General features: G+C 44.7%; 1 protein-coding gene across 3 annotated transcripts in view; it reads left to right on the plus strand.

Annotated features, from left to right (window-relative positions):
- STAG1 (STAG1 cohesin complex component) overlaps positions 1 to 24,076 on the plus strand; it is a 190,854-nt gene that overhangs the window by 147,101 nt on the left and 19,677 nt on the right. For all 3 annotated transcript variants that reach the window (XM_077291303.1, XM_077291304.1, XM_077291306.1), the window contains 8 exons: positions 4,641 to 4,764; positions 8,530 to 8,628; positions 13,292 to 13,371; positions 17,602 to 17,709; positions 19,946 to 20,060; positions 22,499 to 22,616; positions 23,684 to 23,787; positions 23,902 to 23,994. In XM_077291303.1, the coding sequence (XP_077147418.1) occupies positions 4,641 to 4,764; positions 8,530 to 8,628; positions 13,292 to 13,371; positions 17,602 to 17,709; positions 19,946 to 20,060; positions 22,499 to 22,616; positions 23,684 to 23,787; positions 23,902 to 23,994 (841 nt within the window). The remainder of the gene's footprint in view (positions 1 to 4,640; positions 4,765 to 8,529; positions 8,629 to 13,291; positions 13,372 to 17,601; positions 17,710 to 19,945; positions 20,061 to 22,498; positions 22,617 to 23,683; positions 23,788 to 23,901; positions 23,995 to 24,076) is intronic.

The raw sequence follows: 24,076 nt of genomic DNA on the forward strand, positions 1-24,076 counted from the left end.
TTTCTCTGTACCGTACCTTTTTTGATTATTTTTTTTGAAAATTTTTGCTTTTTTATTTTTTTAAATGCCATTCATCGTATGGTTTATGGTAGTTTTATTTCTTGAATCATTATGGATGTGGCGATAACAAACATGCACTTATTTTTGTTTACATTAGTTTGCAAATAAACAGCATTATTATTATTTCATGTATTTTGAAATTTTGGACATTTTTAAAATTGTTTCCCCTAATTGGCCGCATGCAGTTTTTTTTTCTTAAAATTAGCACCATATAGTTATGCTGACAAACGTTATGTAGTAATTTCTCTCATCCTGGTTTCCATCTTGTAGTAATGTCCCCCATCCAGGTGGCACCCATATTGTATTAAGGTCCCTATCCAGGTGGCACCCATATTGTAGTAAGGTCCCCATCCAGGTGGCACCCATATTGTAGTAAGGTCCCCATCCAGGTGGCACCCATATTGTAGTAAGGTCCCCATCCAGGTGGCACCCATATTGTAGTAAGGTCCCCATCCAGGTGGCACCCATATTGTAGTAAGATCCCCATCCAGGTGGCACCCATATTGTAGTAAGATCCCCATCCAGGTGGCACCCATATTGTAGTAAGGTCCCCATCCAGGTGGCACCCATATTGTAGTAAGGTCCCCATCCAGGTGGCACCCATATTGTAGTAAGGTCCCCATCCAGGTGGCACCCATATTGTAGTAAGATCCCCATCCAGGTGGCACCCATATTGTAGTAAGGTCCCCATCCAGGTGGCACCCATATTGTAGTAAGATCCCCATCCAGGTGGCACCCATATTGTAGTAAGGTCCCCATCCAGGTGGCACCCATATTGTAGTAAGGTCCCCATCCAGGTGGCACCCATATTGTAGTAAGGTCCCCATCCAGGTGGCACCCATATTGTAGTAAGGTCCCCCATCCTGTTCCTCCTTTTGTATTCATGCCTGATCCTGGTCACCGCCTACTAATTCCCCATTCTGCTCCCCTTCTTGTAATAATGTCCCCTATTGTGCTGTTCTCAACATACACATATGAAAATTCTTCTCATCTGTCCTCCATTCCCTCTGCTTCCTTTCTGCACATGTGGCCCGTAGGCACACTAGATCCGTTGACAATTGCGGCCCGGTCCAGGGGGCCGCCGGCATCAGTGCTTTTTTCAGAAATGTATTGCTGTGCAGAGACCAGCTCTTTGCATAGCAATACCAATGCCAGTTTCTGATTTGCCTGTGGTTGGCATTGCTGTGCACATCTTGTTGACTGTGAGTCCAAGGATAAAGAAGGAAATAAAGTGCTGACATTGGCGACCCTCTGAACCGGGCCACGATTGTAGAATCATAGAATGTTAGTTGGAAGGGGATTAAAGGTTGTGTCCAACCCCCTGCTCAATGCAGGATTCACTAACCCTTCTCAGACCGATGTCTTTCCAGCCTCTGTTGAAAAACTTCCATTGAAGGAGAACTCGCCACCTAACGTGGCAGCCTGTTCAACTCATTGATCACCCTCACTATCAAAAAGTTTTTTCTAATAGCTAATCTGTATCTTCTCCCTTTCAGTTTCATTCCATTGCTTCTTGTGTTTCCATGTGCAAATGAGAATAAGGATGGTCCTTCTACACTGTGACAGCCCTTCAGATATTTGTAGACCGCTAATAAGTCTCCTCTTAGCCTTCTTTTCTGCAAGCTAAACATTTCCAGATCTTTTAACCGTTCCTTGTTGGACATACTTTGCAATCCCCTCACCATCTGGTAGCTTTTCTCTGAACTTGCTCAAGTTTTTCAATGTCTTTTTTTAAAATGTGGTGACACATTGGTGACACATTGGTGACACATTGGTGATACTGGACACAGTATTCCAAATCAGGCCTGGCCAAGGAGGAGTAGCGGGAGATAATTACTTCACTTGATCTTAGACTCTATGCTTCTCTTAATGCATGCTAGAACTGTTTTGCCTTATTTGCTGCTGCATCATGCTATTGACTTAATTTGCAGTCTGTGATCTATTAGTATACCCAAGTCTTTTTAATGCGCGCTGTTGCTTAGTTCTATTCCTCCCATTCTATAGATGTAATTTTCATCTTGGTTTTTTTTTCCCAGATGTAGAATCTTGCATTTCTCCCTGTTAAATATAATTTTATTAGTTGCTGCCCATTGTTCAAGCTTATCTGGATCCTTCTGAATCCTTTCTCTGTCTTCTGTATCGTTATCTACCCCTAGTAGCTTTGTTTTGTCTGCAAATTTGATCGGTTTACAGTCAGTTCCTTTATATAAATCATTTATAAAAATTTTGAACAATACTGGGGCCTGGACAGAGCCTTATGGTACCCCACTTGAAACACTTTTCCAATTGGATGTGCAACCATTTATTACTCTCTTTGCGTACGATCACTGAGCCAATTAATGAATCCACCTAACCAAAGCCTTGTCAATCCCATTTATACTCCTTTTTATCAGTAAGAATAGTATGAGATACTTTATCAAATACTTTGCTGAAGTCGAGATATACTATACTGCATTTCCTTGAACCACCCAGTCAGTGATTCCATCATAGAAGGAAATTAGATTAGTCTGGGATGACTTGTTTGGTACAAACCCTGGCTCTGATTAATGACTGTATTCTTATCCAAGTGCTTACATACTTGCTGTTTAACTCCTTCACAACATGTGCTGTACATGTACGGCGCATGTCGTCTCTCCCTTTGATGTGAGCTCTGACGCTGAGCCCACATCTTTCCCTGCACATGTCAAATGTTTTAAACTATTTAAACTGTTTAGACTATTGAAGCATGCAACAAAAAAAAAAAAAATTATAAAAGATCAAATCACCTCCCCTTTCGTCCCATTCAAAATAAAACAATAAAAAAAATAAAACCTAAACATATTTGGTATCGCCGCATTCAGAATCGCCCGATCTATCAAGCTGTAAAAAGACTTACGCCGCAACATTTGCATTAAAATGCAATAACGGGTGATCAAAGTATCATACACACCAAAATGGGTATCATTACAATCATCAGCTCGGCACGCTAAACCTAAGCCCTCACACACCCCCAGATCACAAAAAATGGAGACGCTACGGATCTCGGAAAATGGCGCAATTTTTTTTAAACAAGCATTGGATTTTTTTTTCACCATTTAAATACCAAACCTGTAAAGTTTGTTTTTTATCTACAATCTTGCAATGACCTGGAGAATCATAATGGCAGGTCAGTTTTAGCATTTGGTGTACATGGTAAAAAACAAAATCCAAAAAAAGTTGCGGAATTGTACTTACTTTGCAATTTCACAGCACTTGGAATTTTTTCTCTCCCATTTTTGAGTAGACAATATGGTAAAAACAATGGTGTTGTTCAAAAGTACAACTCGTCCTGCAAAAAACAAGCCCTCACATGGCCATATTGACGGAAAAAGAAAAAAACGTTATGGCTCTGGGAGGAAGGGGAGCGAAAAGCACAAAAACGAAAAAGCTGCGGCGTGAAGGGGTTAATAATTTGTTCAAAGATCTTTCCTGGTATAGAAGTAAGGCTCACTAGCCTGTAATTTCCTGGCTTCATCTTTCCATCTTTTTTATTTGAAGATAGGGACAACATTTTCCCTACTCTTATCTTCTGTTTTCCAGGATTTTTCAAAGATTCTGGCTAGTGGTTCTGCAATTTCCTCTAACTCTTTCAGTACCCTAGAATGTAATTTATCTGGACTAGGAGATTAAATTAATTTAAATTAGCTAAGTGCTCTTTCATCATCTCTCTGTTTATAGATAGTGTGTCACTTTGTGACTGCAGACTTGAGTCCTTGCAGCTCACAGATTCTCTGGTCCTGGCAGTGGGTGCATGACTGTAATTATGTGGTTTGCATACATGCAGTCACATGTCGACTAGACGTGCACTGCAAGTGTATTGAGCAAGGCCGGACAAGTCTAGTCGGAATGTGGCCAGAATTAATTACAAATTGCATAGTTCGGAGAATTTTCGCAGTGTGTACACTGTGAAGATTCACATGTCTGCAGTCACACAGAGTGACTGCAGACTTGTACCCGAAGGCTGGACAACCCCTTTAATATAAAAGAAGTTCTTAGATTAATTTTTTTTTTTTAATACATGTTGGGTTGAATCGCCCTCCTTTATGCAGTTAAAAGACCCAGAGGAATAATAAAAAAAAATTAACATTTGATTTTACTACCTCTGTAAGTCTAAGCTAGGAATATCTAAAATTAACCCAAATAGTAAGCACAGTAAAACAGAAAAAATTTAAATGCCAGTATTGCAATTTTTGCTAGTTGCCCCACCCCTTCCCAAATTGCAATAAAAATAATCAAGTCATGCGTACACCAAAATGTTATTCCTAAAGACAGCTTGCTGCACGAAAAATAAGCCCTCAAGAAGTTGCAGCTTGTCCCATCCATCGCCTTACCTACACACAAATGGTAGAAGGACCCCCGTCTGTTCTTGTCCACCCCCACTCCGTACAACCTCCAGAGATCATATTGATTCTCATAGTTTTGTAGAATTTGTTGTAGTTAAAAGCGGTGACAAAATGTGCTACTTTCAAGATTGTTGAAATTTAGTGGAATGGCCACATACAAAGAATTTGTGTTTTGAGGGTTTTTGGTGCTTTTATTTCTTTGTTTTTCCTCGCCCATAGGGATGCCATTGCTGAGATCCGAGCAATCTGCATTGAAGAAATCGGGGTTTGGATGAAAATGTACAGCGACGCTTTCCTCAATGACAGCTATCTGAAATATGTTGGGTGGACGCTTCATGATCGGGTGAGATGGTCATTGCTAGTACGGTGGATGGCAGCATCAGAACGTGCCCATTCAGGTTTTTTTTTTCTCTCCAGGTTTTTGCCTGCAGTTGAGACCTGGTTCACATTCCTTTATGGACTGGTGTGTGCCTCGTAAATATATGCACCAGGCATGTCTGGAGGGCTTCATTCACAGATAGTCATGTGGAAAGTTGTAGTAGACCACACTGTTTCCTGAGATGGTATACAGGACAGAAGTACAGCATGTGAGCGTTAGTTTTCCTGACTGTGCCCCACTGCTACTATATTGACAACGCCTTTTAACGGCTGCAGTTAAAGGGACTAATTCCTCAGGGCTTAGAAATAAGGTTATAGCGGCCCGCCCCCCCAGCGTCAGACAATCTCCTGGGGGGTAGCTGAGACCCCAAAGAAAAAGATTTGGGTCGTTTTTTTCCATCTCCAGTGTTGCAATCTCTGTTATTCACCAAATAACGGCGACCACACACAAAGGTTTCCCATTTATTTCTCTCTCGTCTGTTATGATCTAGCATACTTAAGGAGATCATAGGAGATAAGTTAAATGGTGCTCCCTCTCTTCTGAGCCCTGCCATGCACCCCCAAACAGTGGATTTCCCCCACATACGGCGTATCAGCGGACTCAGGAGAAATTGCACAAAAAATGTTGTTTTGTGGTCCATTTTCTCCTGATACCCTTTTAAAAGTAATTTTTTTTTTGTGAAATAAGTAAAATGCTAATTTTTTTCTTCCACATTGTTTTGGTTCTCGTGAAGCACCTAAAGGGTTAATAAACTTCTTGAATGTGGTTTTGAGCACCTTGATGAATGCAGTTTTTTATTTTTTTTAGAATGGTGTCAGGTTGGGGTATTTTCTGTCATACTGACACCAACCCCCCACCAAAAAAACCCCACTCACTTCAAATGTGAAGTGGTCCTTAAAAAATAAAAAAAAATGGTTTTTGTAAATTTTGTTGGAAAAATGAGAAATCACTCTTACAATGTCCTAACAATAAAAAAAAATAATAATTGTTTCCAAATTGTGCTGATGTAAAGTAGACGTGGAAAATATTATTATTTAGTTACTTTTTATTAACTACTTTGTGTGACACCACTCTGATTTAACCACTTAGGGATTAGGGGTATTTCCATTTTTGCATTTTTATTTTTGCTCCCCTTCTTCCCTCGACCATAACATTTTTATTTTTCTGTCAATATGGCCATGTGAGGGCTTGTTTTATGAGGGAGGAGTTGTACTTTTGAATGGCCCCATTGACTTTTTTTTGCCATATTATGTACTGGAAACAGGAAAAAAAAAATCCAAATGCAGTAAAATTGCAAAAAAAAGTGCAATTCCACAATTTTTTTTTTTTTTTTTTTTTTTTTTTTTTACCATGTTCACTAAATGCTAAAACTGATCTGCCATTATGATTCTTCAGGTCATTACGAGTTCCCAGACATCAAACATGTCTAGGTTCTTTTTTTATTTGTGGTGAAAAAAAATTCCAAATTAAAAAAAAATAAAATAAATAATAATAAAAAAAAAATGTTGCCATTTTCAGAGACCCATAGCGTCTCCATTTTTCAGAATCTGGGGTTGGGTGAGGGCTTATTTTTTTGCGCTCCGATCTGATGTTTTTATTGATAACATTTTGGTGTATATATGATCTTTTGATCTCACCCGTTATTGCATTGTATTGCAATGTTGCAGTGACCAAGAAAATGTAATTTTGGTGTTTCGATTTTTTTTTCTTGCTATGTTTACCTATTGGATTAATTATTTTTATATATTGATCGGGCGATTTATGTGTATTTTTTTTTCTTATTTTAAAAGTTGGGTGATTGGAATTGTTTTATATATTTTTTTATTTTTTAATATTTTTAAAAACATTTTTTTTTTACTTGCTTCAATTGTCTAGAAGACTAGAAGCTGCAATCATCCAGCCCTGCTCTATGTAGCAAAAAAGCTCACTTGCTATGAGCGCGGACACCTGGAAGGCGCTCATGGCTATCCGGCTGTGACAACCACAGGGGTCTCCTGCTTACCCCCTGGGTTGTCATGCCAACCCATCAGCGACCCGTGGTCATGTGACACGGGCGCCCATGGGAGGAGGTAGTGACGCGCTTCCTGCGCTTGCATGTTAAATGCCGCTGTCAGTTTGACAGCGGTGTTTACCATGTTAACAGCCGCGGGTAGATCGCAATTCCACCCGTGGCTGTTAGGTGCACATGTCAGGTGATCAGATCAGCTGTCATGTGCTGGAAAAGGTGCGGGCTCATCGCCGGAGCCCCCACTAAACAGGGGAAGACATCCAATGAAGGACACTGCCCTTCATGGACATTAAGGGCACAAAATTAAAAGTTTAAAAATTGCAAAATGTTCAAAGTTTTTACCAAATTTCCGTTTTTTTTTTCCATAACTAAATTCAAGTCATATCAAATTTTTTTTACCACTACCATGAAGTACAATGTCACAAAACACAGTCTCCGAATCAGTGGGATACGTTGAAACATTCCAGAGCTATAACCTCATAAAGTGACAGTGGTCAGAAGTGTTAAAATTGGCCCGGTCATTAAGTATCAAATTGGCTCTGTCACTAAGGCCATGTGCACACTTTCAGGATTTTTCGCGTTTTTTTCGCTATAAAAACGAGAAAAAAACGCTTACATATGCCTCCTATTATTTACAGGGTATTCTGCATTTTTTGTGCAAATGTTGCATTTTTTTCCGCGAAAAAATCGCATCGCGGAAAAAAAAAGCAACATGTTCATTAAAATGCGGAATTGCGGGAATTCCGCACACCTAGGAGTGCATTGATCTGCTTACTTCCCGCACGGGGCTGTGCACACCATGCGGGAAGCAAGCAGATCATGTGCGGTTGGTACCCAGGGTGGAGGAGAGGAGACTCTCCTCCACGGACTGGGCACCATATAATTGGTAAAAAAAAAAGAATTAAAATAAAAAATAGTGATATACTCACCCTCTGATGGCCCCCGAAGTGTTCCCGCCTCTCCCGTGCATGCTCTCTCTTCCGTTCCTATAGATGGTGTGGTTCAGGACCTGTGATGACGTCGCTGTCTTGTGATTGGTCGCGTGACCGCTCATGTGACTCACGCAACCAATCACAAGCCGCGACGTCATCGAAGGTCCTGAACCACACCGGCATCTATAGGAACGGACGCCGCTGAGATCGGCTCTCTGCAGAGGGTGAGTATAACCATTTTTTTATTTTTTTTTATTATTTTTAAACATTCTATCTTTTACTATAGATGCTGCATAAGTTTCGGTCAGTTCTGGCAAAATGGGGGACACGGCGGCGCAATGGAGCGTGGGAGACCCGCTACTCTGGCAGAGACCGGACTAGGATTTGTGACGAGGCACGGGTGTGCTAATAAGACTCGCCTAATTGAGAAGTGTGCGAGCGTTACCAACCAGGGGCCTCTTACTCCAATACACTGCCCACCTTAAAGGACATTTTTCAAAAGGGAATCTAGCGACTGACTTGGGATAAGCCAGAATAAAAACAACCAATGTATAAATTGTGCCACAAATTACTTGTCATGACTTGAATGTCTGACATCTGAAAATGACCTGTAATGTGGACGGTGGAAGGAGCAGAGATTAATGGCCCAATAGTGAGTTATAAAGAAAAAAATCAATCTGCCTTTTAGGCTTGTTAATAAGTGTTGCTAACTTTATTCAGGTATGTGCAGGGGATGTCTGTGTGCTGGCCGAGGCTTCACGTTTTCTTGTTTCTGTGTTTCTTATGTAGCAAGGAGAAGTGAGGCTGAAGTGCCTGAAAGCCCTGCAGAGCCTGTACACCAACAGGGAGCTGTTCCCCAAGCTGGAGCTCTTCACCAACAGGTTCAAGGTACGTCTCCCCGCAGACCGCCTTAGATTGGTCTCCCCGCAGACCGCCTTAGATTGGTCTCCCCGCAGACCGCCTTAGTATGGTCTCCCCGCAGACCGCCTTAGAATGGTCTCCCCGCAGACCGCCTTAGTATGGTCTCCCCGCAGAGCGCCTTAGTATGGTCTCCCCACAGAGCGCCTTAGTATGGTCTCCCCACAGAGCGCCTTAGTATGGTCTCCCCACAGAGCGCCTTAGTATGGTCTCCCCGCAGAGCGCCTTAGTATGGTCTCCCCGCAGAGCGCCTTGGTATGGTCTCCCCGCAGAGCGCCTTGGTATGGTCTCCCCGCAGAGCGCCTTGGTATGGTCTCCCCGCAGAGCGCCTTGGTATGGTCTCCCCGCAGAGCGCCTTGGTATGGTCTCCCCGCAGAGCGCCTTGGTATGGTCTCTCCGCAGACCGCCTTGGTATGGTCTCTCCGCAGACCGCCTTGGTATGGTCTCTCCGCAGACCGCCTTGGTATGGTCTCTCCGCAGACCGCCTTGGTATGGTCTCTCCGCAGACCGCCTTGGTATGGTCTCTCCGCAGACCGCCTTGGTATGGTCTCTCCGCAGACCGCCTTGGTATGGTCTCTCCGCAGACCGCCTTGGTATGGTCTCTCCGCAGACCGCCTTGGTATGGTCTCTCCGCAGACCGCCTTGGTATGGTCTCTCCGCAGACCGCCTTGGTATGGTCTCTCCGCAGACCGCCTTGGTATGGTCTCTCCGCAGACCGCCTTGGTATGGTCTCTCCGCAGACCGCCTTGGTATGGTCTCTCCGCAGACCGCCTTGGTATGGTCTCTCCGCAGACCGCCTTGGTATGGTCTCTCCGCAGACCGCCTTGGTATGGTCTCTCCGCAGACCGCCTTGGTATGGTCTCTCCGCAGACCGCCTTGGTATGGTCTCTCCGCAGACCGCCTTGGTATGGTCTCTCCGCAGACCGCCTTGGTATGGTCTCTCCGCAGACCGCCTTGGTATGGTCTCTCCGCAGACCGCCTTGGTATGGTCTCTCCGCAGACCGCCTTGGTATGGTCTCTCCGCAGACCGCCTTGGTATGGTCTCTCCGCAGACCGCCTTGGTATGGTCTCTCCGCAGACCGCCTTGGTATGGTCTCTCCGCAGACCGCCTTGGTATGGTCTCTCCGCAGACCGCCTTGGTATGGTCTCTCCGCAGACCGCCTTGGTATGGTCTCTCCGCAGACCGCCTTGGTATGGTCTCTCCGCAGACCGCCTTGGTATGGTCTCTCCGCAGACCGCCTTGGTATGGTCTCTCCGCAGACCGCCTTGGTATGGTCTCTCCGCAGACCGCCTTGGTATGGTCTCTCCGCAGACCGCCTTGGTATGGTCTCTCCGCAGACCGCCTTGGTATGGTCTCTCCGCAGACCGCCTTGGTATGGTCTCTCCGCAGACCGCCTTGGTATGGTCTCTCCGCAGACCGCCTTGGTATGGTCTCTCCGCAGACCGCCTTGGTATGGTCTCTCCGCAGACCGCCTTGGTATGGTCTCTCCGCAGACCGCCTTGGTATGGTCTCTCCGCAGACCGCCTTGGTATGGTCTCTCCGCAGACCGCCTTGGTATGGTCTCTCCGCAGACCGCCTTGGTATGGTCTCTCCGCAGACCGCCTTGGTATGGTCTCTCCGCAGACCGCCTTGGTATGGTCTCTCCGCAGACCGCCTTGGTATGGTCTCTCCGCAGACCGCCTTGGTATGGTCTCTCCGCAGACCGCCTTGGTATGGTCTCTCCGCAGACCGCCTTGGTATGGTCTCTCCGCAGACCGCCTTGGTATGGTCTCTCCGCAGACCGCCTTGGTATGGTCTCTCCGCAGACCGCCTTGGTATGGTCTCTCCGCAGACCGCCTTGGTATGGTCTCTCCGCAGACCGCCTTGGTATGGTCTCTCCGCAGACCGCCTTGGTATGGTCTCTCCGCAGACCGCCTTGGTATGGTCTCTCCGCAGACCGCCTTGGTATGGTCTCTCCGCAGACCGCCTTGGTATGGTCTCTCCGCAGACCGCCTTGGTATGGTCTCTCCGCAGACCGCCTTGGTATGGTCTCTCCGCAGACCGCCTTGGTATGGTCTCTCCGCAGACCGCCTTGGTATGGTCTCTCCGCAGACCGCCTTGGTATGGTCTCTCCGCAGACCGCCTTGGTATGGTCTCTCCGCAGACCGCCTTGGTATGGTCTCTCCGCAGACCGCCTTGGTATGGTCTCTCCGCAGACCGCCTTGGTATGGTCTCTCCGCAGACCGCCTTGGTATGGTCTCTCCGCAGACCGCCTTGGTATGGTCTCTCCGCAGACCGCCTTGGTATGGTCTCTCCGCAGACCGCCTTGGTATGGTCTCTCCGCAGACCGCCTTGGTATGGTCTCTCCGCAGACCGCCTTGGTATGGTCTCTCCGCAGACCGCCTTGGTATGGTCTCTCCGCAGACCGCCTTGGTATGGTCTCTCCGCAGACCGCCTTGGTATGGTCTCTCCGCAGACCGCCTTGGTATGGTCTCTCCGCAGACCGCCTTGGTATGGTCTCTCCGCAGACCGCCTTGGTATGGTCTCTCCGCAGACCGCCTTGGTATGGTCTCTCCGCAGACCGCCTTGGTATGGTCTCTCCGCAGACCGCCTTGGTATGGTCTCTCCGCAGACCGCCTTGGTATGGTCTCTCCGCAGACCGCCTTGGTATGGTCTCTCCGCAGACCGCCTTGGTATGGTCTCTCCGCAGACCGCCTTGGTATGGTCTCTCCGCAGACCGCCTTGGTATGGTCTCTCCGCAGACCGCCTTGGTATGGTCTCTCCGCAGACCGCCTTGGTATGGTCTCTCCGCAGACCGCCTTGGTATGGTCTCTCCGCAGACCGCCTTGGTATGGTCTCTCCGCAGACCGCCTTGGTATGGTCTCTCCGCAGACCGCCTTGGTATGGTCTCTCCGCAGACCGCCTTGGTATGGTCTCTCCGCAGACCGCCTTGGTATGGTCTCTCCGCAGACCGCCTTGGTATGGTCTCTCCGCAGACCGCCTTGGTATGGTCTCTCCGCAGACCGCCTTGGTATGGTCTCTCCGCAGATCGCCTTGGTATGGTCTCTCCGCAGACCGCCTTGGTATGGTCTCTCCGCAGACCGCCTTGGTATGGTCTCTCCGCAGACCGCCTTGGTATGGTCTCTCCGCAGACCGCCTTGGTATGGTTTCTCCGCAGACCGCCTTAGTATGGTCTCCCTATCTGACCGCCTTAGTATGGTCTCCCCGCAGAGCGCCTTAGTATGGTCTCCCCGCAGAGCGCCTTAGTATGGTCTCCCCGCAGAGCGCCTTACTATGGTCTCCCCGCAGACCGCCTTAGTATGGTCTCCCCGCAGAACGCCTTAAGGTACCGTCACATTTAGCGACGCTGCAGCGATCCAGACAACGATCGCTGCAGCGTCGCTGTTTGGTCGCTGGGGAGCTGTCACACAGACAGCTCTCCAGCGACCAACGATGCAGAGGTCCCCGGGTAACCAGGGTAAACATCGGGTTACTAAGCGCAGGGCTGTGCTTAGTAACCCGATGTTTACCCTGGTTACCAGCGTAAAAGTAAAAAAAAACAAACAGTACATACTTACCTTCCGCTGTCTGTCCCCCGGCGCTGTGCTTCTCTGCACTGTGTAAGCACAGCGGCCGGAAAGAGAGCGGTGACGTCACCGCTGTGCCCTGCTTTCCGGCTGGCACTTACACAATGCAGAGAAGCACAGCGCCGGGGGACAGACAGCGGAAGTTAAGTATGTACTGTTTGGTTTTTTTTACTTTTATGCTGGTAACCAGGGTATACATCGGGTTACTAAGCGCGGCCCTGCGCTTAATAACCCGATATTTACCCTGGTTACCAGTGTAAAACATCGCTGGCATCGTTGCTTTTGCTGTCAAACACAACGATACACGGCGATCTGACGACCAAATAAAGTTCTGAACTTTAATCAACGACCAGCGATATCACAGCAGGATCCTGATCGCTGCTGCGTGTCAAACACAACGATATCGCTAGCCAGGACGCTGCAACGTCACGGATCGCTAGCGATATCGTTTAGTGTGACGGTACCTTTAGTATGGTCTCCCCGCAGACCGCCTCTCCCCGAGTCTTTGCATTACCCGTGGCTCTAAACTAAACAAAGCTGTGGCAATATTATTGTAGCACACATGCTAAATCTATGCTATTATTGTGTGGAGAAGACATTTATTCAATAAAGTTAGTCTTTTAGTCTTTTTACATGCATAATGTTGGTGTAGTAATTCCATTTCTGCTGCTATTTACTGTGAGCGGTCATTGCTCCAGAGCCCGGGCATGGCAGAATGACAGAGGCATTGTTGTCCCACACTGTCCCAATCAATGGTTTTTTATTTTTTATTCACATGATGGACTCCAGTGCCCTCTATTGGACTTTGTTGGGATTGCAGGCTATGTCCTTCGTCTTTTCAGCTTTAGTGGTCTTGTCATTTGTATCTTTCATACTCTTCTGGTTACTATCTAGCCAGAAACTCAGTAGAAATTTCACGGATTCTCCCAGTGACACTTTTTCTCTGGCTTCTGGTGTGATCTTTCAGAACCCAGAGAGCAACATATTCCCTTCTTGTTTCCATACTTTCTGTTCCATGAACATTTGACCAGCAAAGGAATTGAGTGCTAATTTCTTTATTTTTCAGGACCGAATTGTTTCCATGACCCTGGACAAAGAATACGATGTAGCGGTTGAAGCGATCCGACTAGTCACTCTGATCCTCCAGTACGTTGTCCTGTGCACCTTACCTATCTTCTGTATTATACCGCCTTATAGGAAAATACTCAGACTCGCTCCACTTCTAATATGGGACCTTTAGGGCCTTTTACCATTCGTTAGGATTTTCTCCTCTTGTGACTTGTACTTGTGGCTGAGTGCAAACTTAGACTAGACCGTTTTAAAATCCGCTTAACTTATGATTTAGTTTCAACAATTTTATTGCAGATATTATCAGAATAACACGAATGACATGGAATATGAAGTACAAGGATCCCCTCGCAGGGGGAAGTATATCAATGTAAATAATATTAATACAATATCCTTGACTTATTAATTGTAGCTGGAAAGAACAAATATAAAAGGAAAATTAAATAGAACGGACAAACAAAAAAAAGGGAATGTAAAACCTTGGGTAATAACTTTGGGGGTTTTGTTGACGTACTCTATAATTTGTGTAAGACATAAGTGTCATCAATTAGAAGTATCCAAGTTTTAATTTATTGAGAAAGTGACATTATTCTGGAGCAGTCGCCATCAGTCCGAGTCTGGATCCATGGTTACAAAGACCTCTTAACTTATAATTTAAAGGGGTATTCCCATCTCCAAGATCCTACCCCAATATGTAGTAGGTGTAATAATAATAATACAAATACTCCAATTTGAAATTTGTATAGATTTTTGATTCGCTATGTCGCTTTCCTCATGTGCAGTAATTTCAGGACCTTAGGTATCCATGGTTACGACCACTGATATATTGACAGTTCGCTAGTTGCTAGTGGTTGTAGCCATGGAAACCTAAGGTCTTACAATTTCTGCACATGAGGAAAGAGACATAGCAAGTCAATAAAAGTAAACTACATTTCTAATAGGAGATGTTTGCTAATATTATTATTGCACCTACTGATTATTGGGATAGGATCTTGGAGACGGGAATACCCCTTTAAGTGGTAGATGCTGTTTTTTTAAAGCTGGCATGTTTTGAGACTGTCCAGTGTAAGTTTACACTATGGTTTATGCCAGAAATGTGCGCCATGAGGTAAGTGCATCTTTTGATGCCCTGTGTTGCGTGCTAGGACTCACTTTTTTCGACTGGGCCTCACTCCTTTTCCATGAGGCCACATCACTTTGTTAGTGAGAAGCAAAAACTGTCTAAGGCCTCTTTCACATGTCAGTGTCTCCGGTACGTGTACTGACAGTTTTTTCACATACCGGAGACACTGACACACGTAGTCCGATTCAAATGAATGGGTCTATGCACGTCTCCCTGTTTTCACGGACCGTGTGTCCATGTTGAAAACACGGAGACATGTCTGCTTATCTGCGACAGCACGGTCCACAAAGCGTCCCGCACACGGAGAGTAGTGTGCACTCTCCTCTGTGTGCACGTACCGCGGTAGGAGAAACAGCGCTACAGTAAGCGCTGTCCCCCCTGCGTGTGGTGCTGAAGGCAGCATTCATCTCTTCTCCCCTGCAGGAGAGAAGAGATGAAAAATCAAGTTTTTTTTTTTTTGTTAAAAATAAAGTTTGGGGGTCACCTCCCGCCTCCCATCCCCCGTGCGCACGCCCGTTTGCAGAGAAATACTCACCCAGCTCCCGCGATGTCTCCTCTCAGCATCGGCAGCTTGTCCTGTGTGAGCGGTCACGTGGCACCGCTCATTACAGTGATGAATATGCGCATATTCATCACTGTAATGAGCGGTACCACGTGACCGCTCACACAGGACAAGCTGCCGGCGCTGAGAGGAGGCATCGCGGGAGCTGGGTGAGTATTTCTCTGCAAGCGGGCGGGCGCCCGGTGGGTGGGAGGCGGGAGGTGACCACAAAACTTTATTTTAAACAAAAAAAAACTTGCTCTTTCATCCCTTCTCTCCTGCAAGCGCTGCTTTCAGCCGAGCAGGACAGAAGGGATGAATGCCGGCTTCAGCACCACAAGCAGGGGACAACGCTTACCACTGTCCGTGTGGTCCTCAGGCGGCACATGGCTGCCGCACGTGTGCCACACTGATGTGCCACCTGAGCACACGGACACGGATACCTCCGGTACCGTTTTCTCCAGTACCGGAATTATCTGGACGTGTGAAACCGGCCTAAAATGAATAATGTGCGTCAGTCTTTTTTGGCACACATTTTGCACCATAATTAAGCCACATTTACCTTGATAAATTTCCCATGGTTACTATTGTAATTCACTGTAGATCTTCAATCTGGATGAAGAATCTGTAGTGTTTGTTTTATTCACTAACTGGAATATAGCGCCATTAATTACACAATAACCTCCGGTACGCCTTTCATTGGTCACTAAGGTGCCTTGTTCCTCAGCGGCACTTTTTAAAGGCGCGGAGGAATAAGAGTATAGCTCCACCCTGCAGTTTAAATTCCTGTGGATGGCCCAATAAGCCCCTTAAATACAGATTTCAATCGTGACAGTGGAATCTGAGGTTGAAAGACCCCCGGTGTCAGGATCAACACTCTTTGCATATCCCCGAGATTATAATCGCCGGTGCCGATTGTTGCCATGGTACCCTGAGATCATATAATGACCCCAGATTACGGTGGCCTGTGAGAACCAGCTATAAGCACAGGCTTACTGACTGTCAGTAAGTAAAAACAGCAATTCAGTTATTGTTTTTACTGTTTTTTATTCATTCTGTGTCCGAAAAATCTGATTAAAATTAAATAACGTTGTGTGCCCCAATATGGTACCAAATAAATCTCCAACTTTTCTTGCAAAAAATAAGCCACAAAACAGCTCTGTTCACCCAAAAAATAAAAAATGTACAGCTCTAAGAAAATAGCAGTGAAAATCTTTGTTTGAAAAAAAACAAAAACATTTTTAGTGTGTGATAGCAGCAAAACAAAAAAACTATATAAATCTGATATCATTGTAATCAGAACAAAGTTATAAAGATTAAATTGAAAACTGACATTTTCGCCAAAATTAACAAACTCAAACTGAAGTAGAATGTCACGGTAATACAATCCCAGAATCAGTGGGATCCAGTGAAGCGTTCCAGAGTTATTACCTCGCAAAGTGACACTGGTGAATATTTGGCCAGGTCACGAAGGTGAAAATTGGCTCAATCATTAAGGGGTTAAATGCAGCAGCACCACTGTCCCCATTGGGGCTCTCACAATCTAATTTTCCTATTAGTATGTCTTTGGAGTGTGGGAGTAAACCGGAGTACCCCCAGAAAAAAAAAAATGATAACAAATCACACAGACTCCTTGCAGATGTTGGCCTGAATTGGGGCTAACCACTGAGCCGCCGTGTGGGGCTAACCACTGAGCCGCCGTGTGGGGCTAACCACTGAGGCCACCCTGTATGTGTAGTTTTACATAAGACTGCAGTAAAACTTCCACACTTGCCCTTGTGACTTGTATAATCTGCAGTAATTGTAAATTCACCTATAGTAAAGCTGTGTGAGATGAATTTAGAGAGGACGTTTCACCAAATTTTCATGTTGAACCAGGCACAAGATATAATTAAATGTGGGTTTTTTAGGTCTTTTTCTCACATTTCTGTTGCTGAGTTATTAGTAGTCAATGTATTTGGACTTAATGTTTATTTTTTATTTTTTAAATTGGTGTTCTCACTGTGTAATCATTGTGTGTGTGAAAAAAAATACTGACGGATGAATTGCTGATACTTGTAGAAATACAAACCCATGCCCTCCTTAGTATGCGATCTGTGAGCGGTACTGCCTTTTCTCTGGGATGTCATTCCTTGACTGTTGTGAAGGGAGCTGCCAGCAGGGGATCTTGATGATTTGCACTTGGGCAAAAGGACTCTCGAACAACCATGTAATCTTGACTGCAGCCACGACTCTTAAGTGTGGAGATTTCTGTGTTGGTCATACTTAATACTGAATAAATAGAGATATTTTTGAGATTTTGTTTCCATTTTTCCATCATTTGTAGATCAGTGATATTTCTGTCCATCCTGTGATTTCCATAATTGCACAACTTTCCTGACCGGTTTTTAAGACATTTAAGACTTTTATGACATCATTACAAGCACCTTGCACTGGTTTGTTTTGCTAAAAATCCTATAAAAAGTTTCTTCCAAATATGAAATGAAGGTTCTAGGTACTTTGTTAGCCAGATCTTGTATCGTGTGGACACCAATCCTCCGTGGGTTTGAGCAGAGGGATCGGCGTAGAGCAGTTTTCCACGTTGTGGTCTGTGATGTTTTCCGGTGAGCGCACAGCTCTGATCCTGCATTGCTTGATATTTCAGTGGCAGTGAAGAGGCCCTCTCCAATGAAGACTGCGAGAATGTCTACCACTTGGTCTATTCCGCTCATCGGCCTGTTGCTGTCGCAGCCGGGGAATTTCTGCACAAGAAGTTAGTGGGAGCATGACATTATATATTTATGTAAAATGTACTAATTAAATCTTTATTAGTCACTAAAAAAACTAGTATAACCCCTTAAGTTTTAATATAAAAACATACAATGCTTACAATAAATATGTATAAAAAGGTAAAAATACAAGGACTTACTAATATGCAAAACAGTTATAGAATAAAAAGGGAGCAAAAACAGATAATATCTAAGACTATGTGCACATGATGCGGATTTGCTGCAGAACCGCAGTGGATTTTTCCGCTCAGAAACGCTGCAGATCCGCACTGTGATGTACAGTACAATGTAAACCAATGGGATAAAAAAAAAGCTGTGCAGATGGTGCGGAAAAATCAGTGCGGAATTGCTGTGGATTTCAAAGAAGTGCATGTCACTACTTTTGTGCAGATCTGCAGCGTTTCTGCACCCCCTCCATGATAAAAATCCGAGGGGCAAAAAACGCAGAAAATCCGCATCAGTTCCGTATAAAAACCGCGGTAAATCTGCAGCTGCAGATTCTGCCAGGAGATGCAAATTTTGTTCAGAAAATAATGCACCTCTTTTCCTACATGTGCACATATACTAAAACGTTTCGGTCTGCAGTTATCCTGATTCGTGAGAGAGGAAGAAGTGAATCATGGAGCACATTAGCTGTCCAGGCTGCCCCCACATGTGAATGCTTCTCTATGTGTAACCCAGCTTTTTATAGTCTGGACCATAGGCTCATATATTCAGGATAACCTGGATTGGCACATTTTAAAGTTGCTGTTTGTGATTGGCTACTGTGTGATTTCCCATATCCTATAGCCTATATTCTGGCTAGTACAGACTATTTGCTAACCCCCTCTAAAGCTCAGTGAAGCTGCATTTTTCACAGCACTGTTTGCTCCCTTTAGCTTACCCCTATGGTCCTAAGTCCTGCATAAGAGCAGGCAGATGCTGTATCCTTTGTGCTTATAGTACCGTTCTATCCAGTTTCACCCTTTTGTCAACTAAATGTAACTCTACTGCTGTTATGACTTGCCTTATTGAGTTTATATTTCCTTCACACTGGTAAATCCCGTTGTCGGTTCTTGACACCGGCATTTAACACATGCCGTCAGGGGCATGTTCCCATCGGCACACCCATGACATGATTGCGGTGCGCCAATGGGTTCTCATGATAGCCAGGGGTCTGCTGATGACCCCCATGTCATGTCATTACAATCAGATGATCTGAGCTGTAAGTCCCCTAAGAGGACTATTAAATACAGTAAAAAGTGAACAAAGAAAATAAAGAAATTCAAATCACCTGCATTTTGCCCCAATAAAACAAAGTAATACACATTTGGTATCACTGCATTCATAAAAATCCAATCAATTAAAATATAAATTAATCCCATCAGTAAACGGAGTAACAAAAAAAGAAATTTGCCGGATTTTCTTTTTTCTTTTTTTTTTTTTTGGCTAATGACGTTGCAATAAAATACAGTAACAGGCAATCAAAACATTGCATCTAGCCCAAAATGTATCAATAAAAACGTCAGCTCAGGGGGCAAAAAATTAAGCCCTCACCCAGACCCCCAAAATTGAAACCATTTCGGGTCTATGAATATGGCAGCACAAGCATTTTTTTAATACAGATTTCTTTCTTCAGCACTTAAATAAAAATAACAATACATGTTTAGTATTTACACAATTGTACAGACATGGAGAATCGTATTACCAAATGCCGAACATGGGAAATCAAAAAAGAATTGTGGAATTGCACTTTTTTAGCCATTTCCATGCACTTGGAATTTTTTCCCTGTTTTCCAGTACAGTGTATGATAAAATCAAATCAATGGGTGTCACTCAAAAGTACAATTATGTGGACAAAAGAATAAAAAAGTTATAGCTCTTGGAAGAAGGGGAAGAAAAAAAGCGAAAATAGCCGAGGGGTGATGAGGTTAAGCAAATTCACCCACAGCTTTTTCTCCATTTTCTTTTTTCTTTCTTTTGTTTTCCTTGGCAAATATTAACCACAAACTTTACAAGTACAACCTGGTGTGGGTGTGCCTTTTTCCTAAAAAAAAAAAAAAAAAAAAATACAGCTTGTAGAAAATGTATAAACTTCTTGTAAAACATTTAGATTTTTTTTTCTGTTAAATTAATTACGGTAATAAGGAAGTCTAAACTTTTTTTTTTATTTTTCATCTTTAAACTTTTTTTTTTTTTAAATTGTTGGTATATTAATTTGAGAACTTTACTTTTTCTTAGGTTATTTAGTAGACATGACCCCCAAGCTGAAGAAGCATTGGCTAAAAGAAGAGGACGTAGCAGTCCGAACGGAAACCTTGTCAAAATGCTGGTACTTTTCTTCCTAGAAAGTGAGGTGAGATCTTTTGCATTTACCGAGATTACACATACATTACTATCTGGTTATATGTTGTAAAGAGACTGATTATTTGGGAATCTTTGTGTGTTTTTATTTTCCTTAGCAATATGTGTTTATAGCCACTGACACATATAGCCACATAAAACTAGGAAAGTGGTGAAGTAAGGATGGATGCCTGCGCCTAAAATGACTTATCGTAAAAAAAAAATGTATACCACGTGGTATGGATTTTTATTTTCTGTAGCACTGTGTATAGGACTGCAGCTCTCCTATACAGAGTGCCGCCACAAAACAAGAAAAAAACCTTACCATGTGGTATGCATGTTACAATAAGCCTCCTCAGGCGCAGGCATCCATCCTTACTATGGCTTTCCTCAATGGTTACATGGTATGTCCGTGCAGTCTAGCCAGAAAGAGGCTGATAGATTAAACCTTTGGTGTCCATCTGCTGATTGGGGCCCATGGGAATAACCCATTCTTAAACTAAATGTTAGGCTCCGATAAAATAATAAAACCTATACTCTGCTCCCGCGCCCCGCGCCTTTCTCATGGTGTCAGCACTCACTCTCTCCGGGGCTGTGATGTGGCGTGACACATGGCGCTGGCATCACTCTCTCTGCCTATGTACAAACTGAACATGAAGAGCAAGCCAGCGAACACGCACCCGGCGGCCCTGCATTTACAGACATGCGGCGCCTCTTTTTAGAACGCAGCATGTCTGTTTACCTGGCGGCGATGCTGCGTCGCCGCTGCGTCGCCGCAGGGTAAAACACAGGGCCCTATGTATGGGGTGCGGAGATTCCGGATGTGTTCACTAAACACAGCCGGAATCACTGCCCGTACAGAAGGGGGCAGCGCTTTGGGCGAAGCGGATTTTCCGCGCCGTCATTACGGACCGTGGACACGCACCCTTAACCCCTTCCCGACATGTGACGGTATAGTACGTCACATGTCGGGACCCCCGCTTTGATGTGCGCTCTGGCGGTGAGCGCACATCAAAGTCGCGACATGTCAGCTGTTTTTTACAGCTGACATGTGCGCGCAATAGCGGCGGGTGAAATCGCGATCACCCGCCGCTATTAACTAGTTAAATGCCGCTGTCAAACGCAGACAGCGGCATTTAACTACCGCATCCGGCCGTGCGGCCGGAAATGAGCGCATCGCCGACCCCCGTCACATGATCGGGGGTCGGCGATGCTCCTCCATTGTAACCATAGAGGTCCTTGAGACCTCTATGGTTACTGATTGCCGGTGGCTGTGAGCGCCCCCCTGTGGTCGGCGCTCACAGCACACCTGCAATTCTGCTGTGTAGCAGCGATCTTATGATCACTGCTGCATAGCAGAGCCGATCGGGCTGCGCCTGCTTCTAGCCTCCCATGGAGGCTATAGAAGCATGGCAAAAGTAAAAAAAAAAAGTTTTTAAAAATGTGAAAAAAATAAAAAAAATATAAAAGTTTAAATCACCCCCCTTTCGCCCCAATCAAAATAAATCAATAAAAAAAAAACCCAACCTACACATATTTGGTATCGCCGCGTTCAGAATCGCCCGATCTATCAATAAAAAAAAGCATTAACCTGATCGCTAAATGGCGTAATGAGAAAAAAATTCGAAACGCCAGATTTACGTTTTTTTTGGTCGCCACGACATTGCATTAAAATGCAATAACGGGCGATCAAAAGAACGTATCTACACCAAAATGCTATCATTAAAAACGCCAGCTCGGCACGCAAAAAATAAGCCCTCACCTGACCCCAGATCACGAAAAATGGAGACGCTACGAGTATCGGAAAATGGCGCAATTTTGTTTTGTTTTTTGCAAAGTTTGGAATTTTTTTTCACCACTTAGGTGAAAAATAACCTAGTCATGTTAGGTGTCTATGAACTCGTACTGACCTGGAGAATCATAATGGCAGGTCAGTTTTAGCATTTAGTGAACCTAGCAAAATAGGCAAGCAAAAAACAAGTGTGGGATTGCACTTTTTTTGCAATTTCACTGCACTTGGAATTTTTTTCCCGTTTTCTAGTACATGACATGCTAAAACCAATGATGTCGTTCAAAAGTACAACTCATCCCGCAAAAAATAAGCCCTCACATGGCCAAATTGACGAAAAAATAAAAAAGTTATGGCTCTGGGAAGGAGGGTAGCGAAAAACGGAAAAAGCTCCGGGGGTGAAGGGGTTAATGTATATGTCTGGAAAATCTCCAGATGTATATTGTAGCCGAATATGCCTGAAAGATCAGGTCATCGAGTTTTTGTCTGTAACCATGCAGATACATGTGTTTGGTGAGGAGCTGTATTTTAAGAAGTAACTTTGCAGCTATGATCTGATTTAGGGTATACGTGGACTCTAAAGGTCATAAAACTGTTCTGCTGCTTGAAGGTTTTGTCTCTGATGGCTCTTACCATTCAGATTTGTGTATTTCATCCCACAGTTACATGAACATGCGGCCTATTTAGTGGATAGCTTATGGGAAAGTTCTCAAGAACTCCTGAAAGACTGGGAATGCATGGCAGAGCTGCTGGTGGAGGAGCCCGTGCAGGGAGAGGAAGGTAAGGCGCATCCATAAATCATCGGAACCATATTGTTGGGTATCGATATTAAACCGTAAAGCAGTGGAGACAGTGCAGCCGTCAGCGATGCTCCGGTGAGGTCTCCACGTGTCACGTTTCCTAGCACAGACTGAGCCGGAGCCATAGCCACCATCTAGAAAACCCATTCAGTGCCTCCATTAGTGATTTAACAAGGGGTCACTTTTTTGCCCCCTATAAGTTCGCATCCGCAGATTGCTTTTCTCTGGAGGGCACAGCACAGCATTACAGTTTGCCCATTAGTTTGAGGGTAGACTGGCTTCCCATGTGGTTCTAAGTGTCTCGTACTTACCTTATTTTTTGAGGACCCCTTCTGACAATGTTTTCCTAGCAGACATGATCGTTATCGTCTCCTGCTGCCTCACCCCCCTCCGCTTCTATGCGCAGCAATCATACATAGTTACGGCTGCTCTTTCATTGTACTTTGCTTATTGAATGATCACGTTTGTAGTTATTTCTGAGGCTCCCAATTATGGTGTAATTCCCCTGTGTCAGTAGTAAACGTTCTCCTTGTCAGATCCGTGCACCCCTTACCTTGTCACTTCCTCCCGACAAGCTGAGGAAGCGGGTGCAAAGCTCTGCCTCTGGTCACACCTGTATACCAACATGTTACATTTCCTGCAGTCATTGCCGGCCTGCCAATATTTTATTATTGAACTTCGGTGCTGGATTATTGTCCGTTTTGACACAATGGCATCTGACGGTCTGTTGCCTTCACATTGGCTCTATACGGAGATTGGATCCTGTCCTGTGATATCACAGCAATGTTTTCCAAGAACAGAATTGGATCCCAACCTTTGCTCCTATTATAAATTCATGCACCGATCCCACAATCGCTGCTGCTCGGATCTGAACTTCTGACACCTAGCAAAATAGATCTCAGTGGTTTATGGCAAATTCTCTACGTAGAGGAGCAGATATTGTGCTTCCAAATCAGTGCTAAATACTCCTGTGCCGCACCCTGTTCCTACCATGTCATGGCCGCAGAATACTGGCGAGGCTTGCACTGAGCGTCTGTTGTTTTCCAGTGATGTCGGAGCGGCAGGAGAGCGCCCTGATAGAGCTCATGGTGTGTACAATTCGTCAGGCCGCAGAGGCGCATCCTCCCGTGGGGAGAGGAACCGGGAAAAGGGTGAGTAGGAAATGGAGCTTACCGGGTGGCTCTTTTCAACCAGGGGTTTGTGTAATGTCCAATTCACACTTAGTGAAATTCGCTAAAAGGTTTTTTCTTTTTTTTTTTCTGCAGGTTTTAACTGCGAAGGAGAGAAAAACTCAAATAGATGACAAGAATAAGCTGACCGAACAATTCATTGTTGCACTTCCAATGCTGCTATCTAAGGTATGATTGTATGGCACACGGCTTAGCTGTACAGGGAGTCTGTGAGCACAGGTGCACTCGTGACGTGGCCAAACATTTAAGT

The sequence above is a fragment of the Ranitomeya variabilis genome, chromosome 2 (genome assembly GCF_051348905.1).
Source record: "Ranitomeya variabilis isolate aRanVar5 chromosome 2, aRanVar5.hap1, whole genome shotgun sequence".
NCBI lineage: Eukaryota > Metazoa > Chordata > Amphibia > Anura > Dendrobatidae > Ranitomeya > Ranitomeya variabilis.